The 15353-nt window shown below is 34.8% G+C and overlaps 1 protein-coding gene across 3 annotated transcripts; it reads left to right on the top strand.

The window, feature by feature from the left end:
* Positions 1–863: 863 nt before the first annotated feature.
* Positions 864–5103, top strand: LOC111988286 (auxin-responsive protein IAA26). 3 transcript variants are annotated; one of them, XR_010625746.1, is made up of 6 exons: positions 864–1647; positions 1800–2441; positions 3123–3397; positions 4046–4193; positions 4580–4658; positions 4770–4830. XR_010625746.1 is itself a non-coding variant. In XM_024020077.2 (6 exons), exons 2-6 carry the CDS (start codon positions 1891–1893, stop codon positions 4817–4819), a joined length of 1089 nt encoding a protein of 362 aa, XP_023875845.1. In that variant the 5' UTR covers positions 870–1647; positions 1786–1890; the 3' UTR covers positions 4820–5103. The 3 variants fall into 3 exon arrangements, 2 of the variants coding, with proteins under 2 accessions (XP_023875845.1, XP_023875844.1); XM_024020077.2 differs by having other exon boundaries at positions 870–1647; positions 1786–2441; positions 4594–4658; positions 4770–5103; XM_024020076.2 differs by having other exon boundaries at positions 871–1647; positions 4594–4658; positions 4770–5103.
* Positions 5104–15353: the final 10250 nt, after the last annotated feature.

Genomic DNA, 15353 nt, shown 5'->3' with positions numbered 1-15353 from the left:
CATGGTCAAATAAGCTCAGGTTCCCTTACCTACTGGTTAGGTCATTGGTGGTGAACCACCTGGGAAGTGGATAAATTATGTAAATTCGAGGTTCATGCGACTTTTACCCCGAGTTATTCAAAATGGTAACTGTTGTACGTGGAGTTCTGATTGCAAACAGAAAATGCAAACAAAAGAAAAGTTTTTCCTTTAAGCTGTTAGGATCAGAGTCCTGTATTGAGTAGTAGTTGAGTTCATATCTCAAGGAATATCTTGGTCATATCAACGGCTATGAATCCTGGTTCACACCCAATGTTGTGTGGGGGCCCCCTCTTCAAATCCAAACCCAAACGACTCGATATAGAGAGAGAAGATTTGTAGAGCAAAAAAAAAAAAAAATAGAGAGCAGACAAGATCATGGGATCTGCATGTTTTTATTGCACAAAGCCCTGCAAATATGGATCATGCAAATCCTTGCTTTCTCTCACTACTTCTCACTTTTCTCTCTCTTACTACTAGTAAATTTTACATTATAAAATCAAAATAAATAAATATTTTCTTTTATCAAAGCCATCCAATCCATCAATTCTTGACCCCTTTAAAAGCAGCCCGGGTTTAATTTAGACCTCAAAAGAGTCAATTACCTCACTCTCTTTCTCTCTCTTCTTATAAGTAACCTTAATTATCTTTTACTTAACCTGTGACTTTGACAATAATAAATGGAAAAATGTTTTTGGGTTTGTGTGCTAACAGTGCTCCAAGTCTCTTTCTCTTTCACTTTTTTTTTTTTTAATAGATTGTTACTAAATGAAAGCTTAATCAACATGGACTTATTAGTTAGTGGGGTGTGACTTTGGTAGCGAGAATGTCACATTAGTCTTTTGTCTTACTTACTAACTTTCTCTCTTTCTCTTAGACAAGACTCAAATAAAAGGGTAAGCTGTTTGGGATATTGTGCTAATAAGAGAGAGAGAGAGAGGGTAATGTTTTCTTATTAATGTGAGTTGTGGTTGTGGTTTGTGCATGTGTGTGTTTGTTGGTAAAGTGTGGTAGACCCAAAGGGGAGGTATCTTTAGGGGCAGGTCAGCACAGCACGCTTTGTTGCTTCCTGAGCTGAACAACCTATAAGGTTTATAGGGGGCTCAGGTTGCGTGTGTTTTGAACTAATTCCCGTTTTCTGTTTCGAGTTCTTGAGCAAAGGGGAATCTCTCTGGTTTTTATCATCTTCTCTCTCTTTTTTTCCCTCTTCTGTTTTGTGTCCAAGTCCTAGAAAGATATAAGAGAGAGAAAGGAAGAAGTGAAGAACCCACTAAGCGTGCTAATATAAAGTTTTTTAAGAGAAAAGTTAGATATAACAATCCCAAGCTATTATAGCTCCATCTTTGCTTTTGGGTTGTTATTCTTATTGGGTTGTTTTTCTAACTTGGTGGGGTTTCTCTTTGGGCTTTCTATAATATTGTGCTTTTGGTTTCAAGGGTTGAAGCTCTTAGAGTTTGTGAGTGTTTCATAGTTTCCCCTTGTTTTCTTGCTTTGGTAGCTGAGGTATCAAAGAAAGTCACTTTTTTTTTCTTTCCTCCCTGGGGTTTTGAATCAGAAGTAAAAGAACTGGTTTTTTATGATTTAAGGATGTGGGTCTTTATGGTTTTGAGCTCTGGTTAACCTCTTAAGGTATGTAATGTTTCTGGCTTTTGGTTTTTCTATTTGTTTCCTTTGTTCAAAGCTGTTGCAAAGTTAAAGTTTTTAGCTTTTGTTTTTGTTTTATATGTAGTTTGCATCTGTTCTATCAAGTTTCTAATGGATATATAGTTTGCATTTTCCAGTGAGGTGAACAAATCTTCTTGCTTTTAGTTTGACATAGTGGTAGAGAGAAGGTGAAATCAAGTTATTTTCAGAACAGTCTTGGGTTTAGAGATGGAGAAATCTTTGGGAAATGAGGAGGCCTGTCCTCAGTTGCTGGATTTGATTCCAAAAGAGAGAGAGTGGCTTGTGAACAGAGATGGAGAAAGAAGGCATGGCTTTCCAGAGGAGAAAAAGTTGGAGCTTAGGCTTGGTCCACCAGGGGAAGACTGGTCTGTGAGAGACAACAGCAAAAACAACCAAAGACAAAGAGATGAGTCTCTACTTTCTCTTGGGTACTTCTCTCCCAGGACTTCCAGGACCAATAACAACAGCAATGGAAGCCAAACTCAGATGTTTGCTGCTTCCTCTGAGAACCCAGTTGGGGCTGTATTGTCATCCCCATGGCCTTCTTCTTCAGCTTACCAGGGAAAGAACCACAATCAACAACAGACAAAACCTCCATCATTTCTTCAGTTCCCTTCAACACCTCAGAGCTTGCCTGTCATGGCTCAGGAAGCATCACAACCTTGTTGCACTAAAGTGGTAGACTTGCAGAGTGCAGAGAAGAAAGGATTTTCACCATCTTCTGCAAAGACAGCTGTGCCAAACAGCTCTCAGAAAAGGTACTTCAGCTTTTTCCTCTCTTATGTATATTTCCTTTTTTTTATCATTCGGACAGAGGATATTCATTCACAGTGTCACGTTGTTGGATGTTGTGTGGTCCATGCATAATTGCTCTATTTCTCTATGTTTCTAATGCATAAATAGATCTTTAGCTTTCAGCCATATCTTATATATTTTACCCATTCATTCATTAAATCTCAACAAGTTAACATGTTTTTCCTTTCTTTTTGTCCTTCTAATTTATTACCTGCCCGTATTAATTTTAACTGTCAGCTTCTTTGGGCAACTTTAAGCTTTGTCCCATATGCTTCCTATTTTGTGCTAGTCTTGGCCTCTTATCTCTCCTTCTATCCCTTCTTTCCGTATCAAATGATTCTAATTAAGCGAAGTTTGGATTTTATCTCTATTATGCTTACTTTGACCATCTTTTCTTTCTTGAATTGTGAATTTTGTGTATACTATTGTACCCCCTTATCCATCTAGTAAAAGACCAATAAATATTTATGTACAACTTGAATGGTATTGGTTACAACAAATTTCATCATGGTACTTAAGTTTTAGGCTTGTAGCTACTCTAGTGTAAATCATTTTTAATGCTAAAGGTGCTTGGTCTCTTTTGACTTTATTGTGTATTTGTGTTTTCTGATCTTAATTTTGTTGTAATGCCTATCCAAAAATAGGACTGCTCCTGCTCCAGTTGTGGGTTGGCCTCCAATTCGTTCATTCAGGAGGAATCTTGCAAGCACCAGCTCCTCAAAACCAGCCTCTGAGTCTCAAAATGGGGTCACAGACAAGGTTGCTAGTCAAAAACCAGATGAAACTTGCAACAAAGGTCTATTTGTGAAGATCAATATGGATGGAGTTCCTATTGGCAGAAAAGTGGATCTCAAAGCTTATGACAGTTATGACAAACTCTCCTCTGCAGTTGATGAACTCTTTAGAGGCCTACTTGCAGGTTTTTCTACTAATCACTTTTTCAATTTAGACCCTTAGAGTCTATTTGTTATCTTTTTTTATTTTTGTCAATTAATTTATCTTTATAGTCAATTTGTGCGTGTGTTTGTTGGGATGAAGGGGTCAGATATTGTCAATTTTTGTTTAGATCAATTTATTTATAGTTCATATAATTGAGAAAAGTGGTTCCCCCCCCCCCCCCCCCCCAGCTTGGTATTAAATAAATTATTTTCATTGGCAGTAATATCAACTTATTCAACATAATTTCGGTATGATAGTTACTGATGTCAATATGACCATTCTTACTTTAGACATATTATATAATATTTATAATATATGTAGGCCATCAGATCAGGAATTCTATTAGATAGCTAAGCCATGTGGTCCAATTCTCTTTACCAATCAATTTGTTTAATGCATGAGTTTGTGGTGTGGTCCCTTTATGAATAAGAAGGAATTTTGTTTTTTAATCTGCTTCTATTGGAGAGTAGTGAGGGAGTTGAACATTCAGGTTTTTCCTCCAATTATTGTTATTAGTATATTTGTTTTTGTATTTTCCTTCAATTGTTTGTCTATGTTTTAGCATATTGTTAACAATACACAGTGTTGTAGTTATCTCATTTTGTTTGTCCTATGCTCCATTGTTTAGCTCAAAGAGATTCCTCTGCTGGTGGAATCCAGAACAAGCAAGAGGAAGAGAAAGCAGTTACTGGTTTATTGGTTAGAAGTGGAGAATATACTCTTGTTTATGAGGATAATGAAGGAGACAGGATGCTTGTTGGGGATGTCCCATGGCAGTAAGCATCTTATCACTGTGGATCTGATGCAATTTTGATTTATTTAGATTATTCTGTCCTTTATTATATTCCTACAATTAGTGATTGAGTCTATAGCACATTTTATGGCTGTATTTAGTTTAATCTTCCCGCTAAAACAGCATTGATTCCTAATCTTGTAACTATAAAATCCTTTATTTAATCACAGTAGTACAATACGGTTTGTTACCTTTCTTATTTATTCATTCCCAGAACTCAATGTAGCACATCTTGTTTTTTCACATACAAAAGTTGTATGACATATTTTGGCTCTTGCATTTTGCAGCTTGCTAAGCTAATGTTAGGACATACCAACTTCTTTAGTTCTTGATTAATTGTATGATTCGTTTTATGAATTAATTTCTCAGTTTATAATTTACAGAATGTTTGTATCTACGGTTAAGAGGCTGCGCGTGTTGAAGAGCTCTGAACTTTCTGCGCTTAGCCGTAAGTTTATTTTCAAATTCCATTAGTATATACATAGTTTCCTGTATTTATGAAATGTTTTTCTTTCCCATTAATGTCTCTAATTAAAAGTTGATTGCATTTCATGTTCAGTTGGTAGCAGTAAGCAGGGGAAATTATCACTTGACTCTCCAATGAGGTGAAGAAAGAGGAATCTTTCTCCAAAAAGATCCATAGTGAAAGTTTGAAGGAGATTTGAATTCTGTTTCCATTTGACATTTTGGTGCATAGTTTCGTTGGCAAGAAAAGAGAATTTTTCAGCTCACAAGTCCAAGTGATGTTTCATGGATGGTTTTGTTTTGTCTTTGTTCAGAATTCCTCTTTTATTCCTCTTGGCTCTTGTAGAAAGTTAAAAGAGCCAGACAAAAATGTATTCTGATAATGCACTATCGAGTAACAAGTTATGATATTTTTGGTTTGTATTTAATTTTGTGGTGATACCAACTTAGGAAGAATGTTTGATAAAAATGCTGATTCTTACCCCATTAAGCCCAATTATCTTGAATTTGTACTAAACATGGGGTAAGGGCGTGCTTGACTAAGCCAATCTTAAAGTGAGTAATTGTTTGGTTGTGCCACTTTCAGCCTAAATAAATGGCTGCTTAAACTTTGGGTACAAATACAACACCCTGCGTAAATGAAAAAAAAAAAAAAAAACATGTTACATCAAGTGGGGAACAAAGACGTTGAAAACCATGTAGCATTTTCTTGAGTCTTGACCTTAGAAAAGCAAAATACTTGGCGTATATTTTTGGGACCAAGAAAGTTTGAGTTGATAAAACGGGTGTGGGCAGTACTGTTATTGCGACAATTTTGTCAAAGTTAACAGGTTTTATATTTGACCAAAAGATGCTCTAAGTGGCATTAGTGCATGCGTTAATCTAACCTAAAAATGCATTTCCTGGGGCTAGTTTTTCTACACCCATAGAAATTGCAGGTTAGACCTAGCTACAGGTTCAATTGTGTACATTCTGGATGCAATTTTAAAGCCTCATTTTTCCCAGATAAGTCTATACTTTAACCAACTGCAAGTGAATCAATAAAAACCTACTCCAAACAATGAAATTTTGGATGAAATTTCTGCTACTAGCCCCAAGCTAGACCTTTCTCAAATTTTTTTTTTTTTTTTGGTTGAATTAGACCTTTCACCTTTGTTTCTTTCTTGGCAATGAGCCCTACAAATTTGAGTAATTATTAGCAGACGTGACCTTGATCAATGAAGCCCCTATAAGTGAAACAATGATGGGCTGTAAAGCCCCTACACTTTCTTCCCTTTTTGGATTCCATTGATGCCGCTGCTGCTAAGTACACTATTCAAATGTTCCTTTCGGCTTTGGGTGGGGAGAAAGTATAACATTATACTCCTTTTGTTCAAGAGTGTGGACCAAAATCCTTTCAAGCAGACCATTGATAGTGATGCAAATCCAATATCATAATATTTATTCTATTCATCATTTTTGGACCCTTCGATCATTTTTTTCATTCCAAACAAAAGATGCTTGTTAGACATTCTTTCTGAGCTGGAGACACATGGCTAGATCAAATGGATATTGGACTGATCGAGCTGAGCTGTGTTATACTCAATAGACATCAGGAGCAACTTAAAAAAAAGGCAAATGAGAACAAGTTTTGAGAAGGATTGAAGGGTCATTGTTGTTGAGAGCTGCCTAACTTAGGGACGAAAACTATGACTGGTTTCACTTTAAAGGGACTGCATGTGTGTAGCATAAAAAAGAGAGAGAGAGATAGATAGATAGATAAAGATGGGTTTGTTTTTGTTAAATTGTGATTGGAATAATATCAATTCTATCTGAAATCATTATTGACAGTTTGACACCATTATCGTTAACATCAAATGTCAATCATAACAAGCAATCTTTAGTGGTTGTTGAAAACAATATAAAAATGTTGTGTTTCTACCCCCATTTTTCTTCTTCTTGTTCCTTTCAATCTAATGACATGCATCATGCATCATGCACGACCACGTGTGCAAGGGGATGGGGCTGAAGGATTGACCTAAAACATGCCCCTGTCCCTTCCATGGAAAATGATAGATGGAAAGTTTGAAAATATTTTGTTTTGGTTTATGTTATTTTGGGATGGAAGATTTTTTGGGAGGGAAGAAATCAATGTAACACTAATTTGTAAAATGGTCTCCAAAAAAAAAAAAAAAAAAAAAATTCTAATTTGTAAATCGCACAAAAACTCAAAGGTCAAGCTAGGCTTGNTACCCGACCCATATACATATATTATAGAAAAAAATTTTAAAAACCCTAACTATAAATACTAACTATCTCTAACCCTAATCCTAATCCTTCATTCTCATCACTTACTCTCAAGTTTCAGCAGAATCCCTCTCCCTCCCTCTCACTTGCTACTGCCGCCTTTCTCCACATTGTCATTGCTGGTCCCTCCTCCACCTTACTGGTCCCTCCTTGCTACCTCCTCACCGCGCCACCACTCCTCCACCTTACCACAGTCACCAATCCTTCCTCCCTCCCTCCCTCCCTCACCGCGCCACCACTCCTCCACCTCGCCACAGACACCGATCCTTCCTTCTTGCCTCCCTCACCTCACCTTGATTGGAAAAATGAGGGATTTTTGTTGGATTTTCCAAGTGTGTTGTGGTTTTGTTTTAGGAGTTTTGAAGGGGCTAAAACAGTGGGGTTGTAAAGGGCAGATCAGTTGTTATTTTGTGTTGGTGTAAAAGGAAAAATGAAGGATTTTTATGTATTTGGGTTTGTAATTTTTATGTATTATTTCATTGTCAAATTTATTTTGAAGATTATGTATTTAGGATTTCTATATTTGGCATTGTGATTTTGAAAGGAAAAATGAGAAATCGAAAATTAAATGTTTTAGATTTGTGTGATTTTGCTGTCAAATGCTATTGATTTATTAAAAAAAAAAAAAAAAATTGGGCCATGGTTCAGGCCCTTCAGGGACTTAGGATTGGACTCTGAAGTGGCAAATTTGGGCAAGGCCTGCAGGACTCGCAAGGCCCTATGGGGTGAGTTTAGGGGTTAAAAAAAAATTTGTTTATTAAACGGGGCTGGTTTGGGTTTCGGGGGTGGGCCTGCGGGGTGGGTTCAAGCATAAAGAAACCCGCCCCAAACTCGACCCGTAGCCATTCCTATACACAATACACTCATATAAACAAAAATGAGAGCTTGAGCTAGAACATGTCCTAAGACTCAAGATGAAAAAGGAAAAAAAATGGCTCGTAATCTCTATGCCAATGCAGTGTGGCACCTTGATGTATGCTATGAGGTATTCTCAACCTGACATATCTTGTTGGTTTAACCAGTGGATTCCAATCCAACCCTGAACTTTCGCATTAGAACGTTTGGTAAGCTTTTGCATCACAAGTCTACTTTTTTGGTTTTTGAGGAAAAACACAAGTCTACTTGGTAAGCTTATTTTTCATTTTTTTAAAATAGAATTTTTAAATAGGTTGTATCTTTTCTTTTCTTTTCTTTTTTAAGATTTAAAATGTTATACCAACACCCCCCCCCCCCCCCCAAAAAAAGGAATTCGAAACCACATGCCAAACCGGCACATACAACTTGTTTTTCAAAAATTGATTCTTTTTAACCCTTGTGGGAATTTTTTGTTTTTATTTTTTGAAATTTCTACACACTGCACAAATATGATTCCTACGCGCTGCACAAATATGATCCCACTAGTGCACGAATTCACCACTCATATCAAGAATTAACTTAGCTAAACAAATTAATACTTGTTCAATAATTTTAAAATTATACAAATCTCAGCATTGCTAACCAAAACAAAATAGTTCCAAGGATAAGTAAAACAAATACACAAGTTTCATTTCTATATTAATATTTCAAAACATAAAACAAATTACCCAATTTTTTTTTTTTTTTTTAATAAATCAATAGCATTTGACAGCAAAATCACACAAATCTAAAACATTTAATTTTCGATTTCTCATTTTTCCTTTCAAAATCACAATGCCAAATATAGAAATCCTAAATACATAATCTTCAAAATAAATTTGACAATGAAATAATACATAAAAATTACAAACCCAAATACATAAAAATCCTTCATTTTTCCTTTTACACCAACACAAAATAACAACTGATCTGCCCTTTACAACCCCACTGTTTTAGCCCCTTCAAAACTCCTAAAACAAAACCACAACACACTTGGAAAATCCAACAAAAATCCCTCATTTTTCCAATCAAGGTGAGGTGAGGGAGGCAAGAAGGAAGGATCGGTGTCTGTGGCGAGGTGGAGGAGTGGTGGCGCGGTGAGGGAGGGAGGGAGGGAGGAAGGATTGGTGACTGTGGTAAGGTGGAGGAGTGGTGGCGCGGTGAGGAGGTAGCAAGGAGGGACCAGTAAGGTGGAGGAGGGACCAGCAATGACAATGTGGAGAAAGGCGGCAGTAGCAAGTGAGAGGGAGGGAGAGGGATTCTGCTGAAACTTGAGAGTAAGTGATGAGAATGAAGGATTAGGATTAGGGTTAGAGATAGTTAGTATTTATAGTTAGGGTTTTTAAAATTTTTTTCTATAATATATGTATATGGGTCGGGTATGCATAATACCTGCACCCGACCCAAACCCGCTATGGGTTGGGTTTCTAAAACCCAAACCCATCCCATTTGCTTCGTGGGTCGGGTTTTACCCAACCCGTTAGGGTCAATTTAGGTCAAATAACAGTAGGTTAGGCAATTTTTGCCATCCCTAATTGTGTATATGGGTTTGCAATCACGCATTTGAAGATTTTAAGCCCAATTTTTTTTTTCTTTTTTAGTGATCTTTGAAGATTTTAAGCCTCAAGATATAGTTTGCTTCACCCATGTCATTCATCTTAGTTGGAGGACAACCATCCTTTAGTGGCGACAATCATTTCAATGTCACTTCCGGCCAATAGTTTGTCATCAATATCAATGATAGAATAATGAAGCTTCTCTTGGACCACTTTATGTAGATACAATGATCTTCTCCAATAATCGTAAACCCATTGGATATAATGGCTTGATGGAAGCCCAAGTACTACTATCTAGATGATTGATTCATAACATATATGGACCATTTGAGTTTGCACGCTTTGTACTCTTAACCTTTGGCTACGAAGCCAACATGCCGATTCACATAGACCTCTTTATCTAGTTCTCCATTGGAAATGTTGTTTAATGTCCATCTAGTATAATTCCAAATTCAAGTTTTGAAACAATGACCAAAATAAGGTGAACTGAGGCAAACCTCACTACAGGTCAAAAGGTTCCCTCGTAGTCGACACCTTCCTTTTGGTGTAGACTTTTGTCACTTGTCAAGTTTTGTACCTTTATATTGAACCATCTACTTTCCATTTGATTTTAAGAACCCATTTTGTTCTCAATTGCCTTTCACCTTAAAATTAAGTCTACCAAATCCCAAACATAATTAGTTCACATTGACTTGATTTCATCATTCATTACATTCTTCCACTTATCGCTAGCTAAAGATGAAAGAAGTTCTTGTACAGTTCTAAGATCATCATTATCTTTTGAAGCAATCATAAAGGCTTCCCCTTCATTCTCAAACTAATGATAAGAAACGTTTTCATGTTTGCTTCTACATGGTGGATGTTTTTGTGAATCTTTTGCTAGTGGTGTGATCCCATTAGGTTGTGAGTCACTCCTACTATCCCTAAGAGTTTCAAGAAATTCTTCTTTATTCTCTGTTTGTCTGCTTGGAGTCCCTTTCTTTGGATCTATCATCTCATAGTGTCAAGTTTTTATCAATTTCATCTCTTTTTGAAACAATTTGAAACTCCTTCCACCAATGATCTCTTGGTTAAATGGTATTTCCTAGTGTTTCTCTCTTACCTACTTGAAATTGGTTTTAATCCTTACAAATGTCGATCTTGTTTAAAGTGAATTGAATTTGCAAAATAATATGCACTTTTAGTTTGAAAAAGAAAGATATTTACTTCTTTCCGTTTTCTATCCTCTAAGTGAATGTATGCTTCAAAGTCAGGATCACTCACATTAATACGATAAAAATTATCGATTGTCTCAAAAAGTTAAATTGTTATAAATTTAAAATTAAATTTTTTTTTAGGAAATGATAAATTAATCATATTTCTAATCATGGTTGTCAAAAACCTAATTTGGATTCTACGATTTTACAATCGCGCTTACCCAAAACGATCTGAATTTTTCAAGGATCTTTGCGATTGTTTAGGATCGGTAGAATCGTACGATTTTGACAATCCCAAACGATTCTGGTTTCTTGTAATCTTTTTTAACACAACAAAAGACTCAGTTGGACCCAAATGAAAAATAACATCCCAATAAATGATGCTTACAAATGGATGTAGTGATGTATAGTAATTACATCGAATGAATGCAAATTTTTGGTTTTTTATGAATGAATGTATAATTTATGTGACTATTTAACATACCAATGTGTGTGTGTGTGTGTTTTTTTTTTTCTCAAATAATGTAGGATCTTATGATCCACGATCCAATCCCACGATCCAATCCTATAATCTACGATCTCACCCACCTCCCATGATCCTATATAGGATCCCAATTTTGATAACCTTGATTCTAATGGTCACACAACTCTCAATACATGAAGTTACCAAAATATTCCATAAATTGATGGTTAGAAAGAACTAAAGTTCAAAATTTGACCAATTAGCCTCCACCAAATTTACGAAGTCAATTGCTTAATAAAATAATGATAATAATAAAAAATAAAAAATAAACAAAGTCAAATTCACGAGCTCAATTTCTTATGGATAAGTGGGTTCCAGTTAGCTCAACTGGTAAAGTCTCTGATGGTTGTATAAGAGATCTAAAGTTCAATTCCCGCCTACATGAAAAAGTGATTGGTGTCTTGGTTTGATGGTAAAGAGCTATTATTAAGAGCGAAAGCCATGAGTTGACACTCTCTAAAAAAAAAAATTCTTATGGATATGACTTGAAATCTTGAACCTTTTTTCTTGCAACCATGTAAGTGGTGGTGGTTATACGAGATTCTGCAAGACGAGTGGAACCAGCCTTAAGTAAGAACTTACATGTGCCTTTAGGGCCTTTGGAAACGAAGGCAATGACTTTGGAGGAAGGAGTTAGTTTTGCATAGGCTGTGGGTATTCATGATGCTGTGTTTGATTGTGATTCCAAAGTTGTTTCTGACGCAGTTTTGGGCTATCACAGTTCACCAGTGGCTATTGATAATATTATTGTGGGGATTAGCACAAGTATTACAGGTGAAGCAACAAGGCAACCACCCAACACATATCTTGGCACAGTTTGTCAAGGGTATTGATAGTTATGTAACTTGGATGGAGGCAAATCCGTATATGATTGAGTCTACTTTGGCTCAGATGTATTGCTTTAATCTTTTTCTAAATAAAAATTGCTATCTTCTTATCAAAAAAGAAAATGTTATATAATATGAAAGAGTTGAGGAGGAGAAGGTAAGAAAATAGAGTAGATTTATTAGTGCATTTGGAATACTTTTTTAATTTAATTTATTAGTTTTTTTTCTTATATACAATTTTCTAAAACCTCTATATGTACAACTATATTTTAATTAACTTAAAGCAAATAAATAAATAATTTTTTTAGCAAATAAATAATCCTAATCCATGCTTGAATTTTCATCTCTCCCAAAAAACCCAAAAATAAAAAATAAAAATCCATGCTTGAACTCTTTTAAATATTTAAAATTTTTAGTTACAAAAGAGTAGGTGCCAGTGCAGCTCACAAAGGCCTTATCTATATATTCATCTTAGTAAAACGACAATGCTTGTGAAAATTTCAACTTTATATTCTTAATTAATGAGGGTGGCTTATTTTCTTTCTCGCGTACTTCTTCTATACAATGGTCAACACAATTATCAAATTTGAAACCTTGGATGAGTTAAAAACTAACTTGACAATGTAAGTCGATTTTCTTCCAATCATAAACCCATAGGCGAGAGTCTTCTTTTATAAATTAATGTCACAAACTTGTTTCTTCTTTTGAAAATTCTGGTTGTTGAATTTGGGAAATTACAATTGTTCTTCAAATAAGATTTCATCAAAAACAAAGATGGGAAAGAAGCAGCCATGTCTAGTAGTTTCAATTATATCTATGGTGAATTAAAATATAAATGTTTGTTATCAAAAGAAAAGTTATTAGAAGCAGACACAATAGTATTTGTGAAGACATTGTAGAATGAAACAACTCCTTTTTACCAAAAAAAAAAAACTAGTTTCAAAGAATATATTCTCGACTAAAAACTGACAGGCAATATTATAGTGAAGAAACTGACATGAACAGTTTCCTTTATTCAAGCAAAAAACAAACAATATAGTGAGAGGCATGTGTTAACACTATACTGAATCAAATTTCAGCTAAATTCTTGAAAATACAGCAATAATATCTCAATCTTTTGTAGGTTACCTTAAAAAAAAACCCTGAAATATCTATCCAGAATGAAAACAACAACATCGAAATTTTAGATTTCAAAGACTTCATCCAAATTGGTCAGAATCTCTCTCCATATATCATTCTTGGACTAATTTTAGAATACAGAAGTTCTAAATTGGACAAGCAAATTCAAACTAAACTACTGAAGTACACAAAAACTTCAAAGATCTAGATCTAAAAACATGAATATATAAACCCATGTAAAATTTAGTCATACAAACTTCAAAAACCAAAAAATACGCAAGTCATAACCTAATAGGTCCACATACTTCCTAAAATTATCGTTCTTGGACATAACCCAATAACTCAAAAGAGAACAAGAACAAGAATATGATCTTTAACATACGTACAAATATACAGTACTACTCCTTTCTGGTTTGCCTGGCTCTACCTGTGTGCCATTTATGTACACCGTACGTACGTATAGTATTGTCCAAAGAAGAGAGCAGCTAGGGATCTATGCATGAGAGTCTCCACATGTTATGCCAGACTTGGATGTTGTAGAGCCAAATTTGGCTGAGGTTCAGAGAGAGCAAAGCCTTGTTAGCCATTTGTATAGATTACTGAGAACATTTTGTAGCGTGTGTACAATATTGTTATATACTAAATACTAAATATATATTTGGTGTTTCCCGCTTTTATTTGAGGTGGAGAAAAAAACACTCTCATTATGGTGTTTTGAATACGGGTTTTTTTTTTTGGGGTGCAATTACTAGAAACCCAAAGGTCTTCTTCTCTTTCGATATGGTTTTCTTTTGTTGGTTTTCTTCTCTTGATAAGTAATTAGTTTATCAAAACTTATTGTTGCCCTAATGCTGGAGAAGTAGATAAGGGAGGCTCCACAAGATAATGAGGTAATAGCTAGGTAATCTCATTGATTAAATAAAATATCCACTAGGTTTATAAGAGAATATATCTCATGCATCCATCAATATATGCATGTATTTTCATTCTTATGGCATGTGAGTAACACATTATTGTGAGACACACACCATAAAACAGAGGATAGATGTATATATATATATATACATAAATCTAATGCAAGAAATAATTTTTGTTTTTTATTGCTAATTTTCATTCAAATTGTTATTGAATAGGTCAAGTTAAAGTTAAATTTATGACTTTGAAATTGGAACTAAGAGGCCAAATGGAAGCCAGTTTGGTGTGTGTGTGTCCCTTTATATTTTGCTGAATGCTCTAGATTATAAACAAAATAAAATTAAGCAATCCAAATCCCATAATCATGTATTGTTCCTGAATCTTGAGGTGGGCATATAAATGCCTCTTAATACTAACATCCATATCATACTGTGAAAACCGATTATGAAAATATTTTTACTTCCAAATAAGTTGCATATATAGATAAAGACTACTTGGCAATTTATAGATTGAAAAGTTTAAACAAGCTCATTTTTGGGCCAAATGAGAGTTAAACATGCAAATCTTGGGGTTTCAAAAAATGATGAGGTCAATAAAGTAATTGGGAGATGGGAATGATGACTAGGATGATGTAATTCAGTGGTATAGAAAGGGTATTATTTGGATATAGTTGGGAGTATTGCATATAATAATAATTTAGTCTTCCACTACTCCCTCTACTCCCGTAATAACTGTAAGTGGAGGTGACAGGGGAAAGGCCTTTCTCAAAGTTTCAACTTCGGCTTCATTTCTCTTTGGACTACACTAAAATAAGAGGGATGTTGAAGGTTGAAGCAACGAATTGGGGGCACTTCCACTTATACATATTTTAATGGAGAACCTTCCCTTGGTCAAATCATAATCAATATGTCAATCCTTTATCTTATACTATACAGGCCCCTTTTTCTACTCCATAATTTTATTTTACTTATATATTTTATGTATAAGATAATTTTTTTAAAATAAGTTTGGTAAGACATTCGTGCTTATCCCCAAATTTAAATTAAAAATAAGTTTAGAGGAGAGAAAGAAAGAAAAAATAAATAAATAAAGACGCGTGAGCATGTTTGAATTAAGTGTCGATTTGATATCAATTTTTTCTTTTTAACTTATTTACTCATATACGATTTCTTAAAACGTTATTTCTATTTTTTTTTCTTTTTTTATGAAGTACAACTATATTTTAACCATTGACACAATTTGGTGAGTTCTAAGAACCCATTAGTTGTGTTTCTCTCTAAAAAATGACTGAATGAGAGCAAAGTGGAACAGCTTCAGTTTGCAAATAAATTCTTAGTAACTAGTAATTTGACATCACAGTTT

Source organism: Quercus suber, unplaced genomic scaffold, assembly GCF_002906115.3.
Source record: "Quercus suber isolate HL8 unplaced genomic scaffold, Cork oak 2.0 scaffold_23, whole genome shotgun sequence".
In the NCBI taxonomy this organism is placed as follows: domain Eukaryota; kingdom Viridiplantae; phylum Streptophyta; class Magnoliopsida; order Fagales; family Fagaceae; genus Quercus; species Quercus suber.
This window is presented reverse-complemented; position numbering and strand designations above follow the sequence as displayed.

Coding starts and splice junctions, on each gene's coding strand:
- LOC111988286 (XM_024020077.2), top strand. CDS start 1,891: ATGGAGAAATCTTTGGGAAATGAGGAGGCCTGTCCTCAGTTGCTGGAT. Junction 3,398..4,045: donor CTTTAGAGGCCTACTTGCAG/GTTTTTCTACTA, acceptor TCCATTGTTTAG/CTCAAAGAGATTCCTCTGCT. Junction 4,194..4,593: donor GTTGGGGATGTCCCATGGCA/GTAAGCATCTTA, acceptor TATAATTTACAG/AATGTTTGTATCTACGGTTA.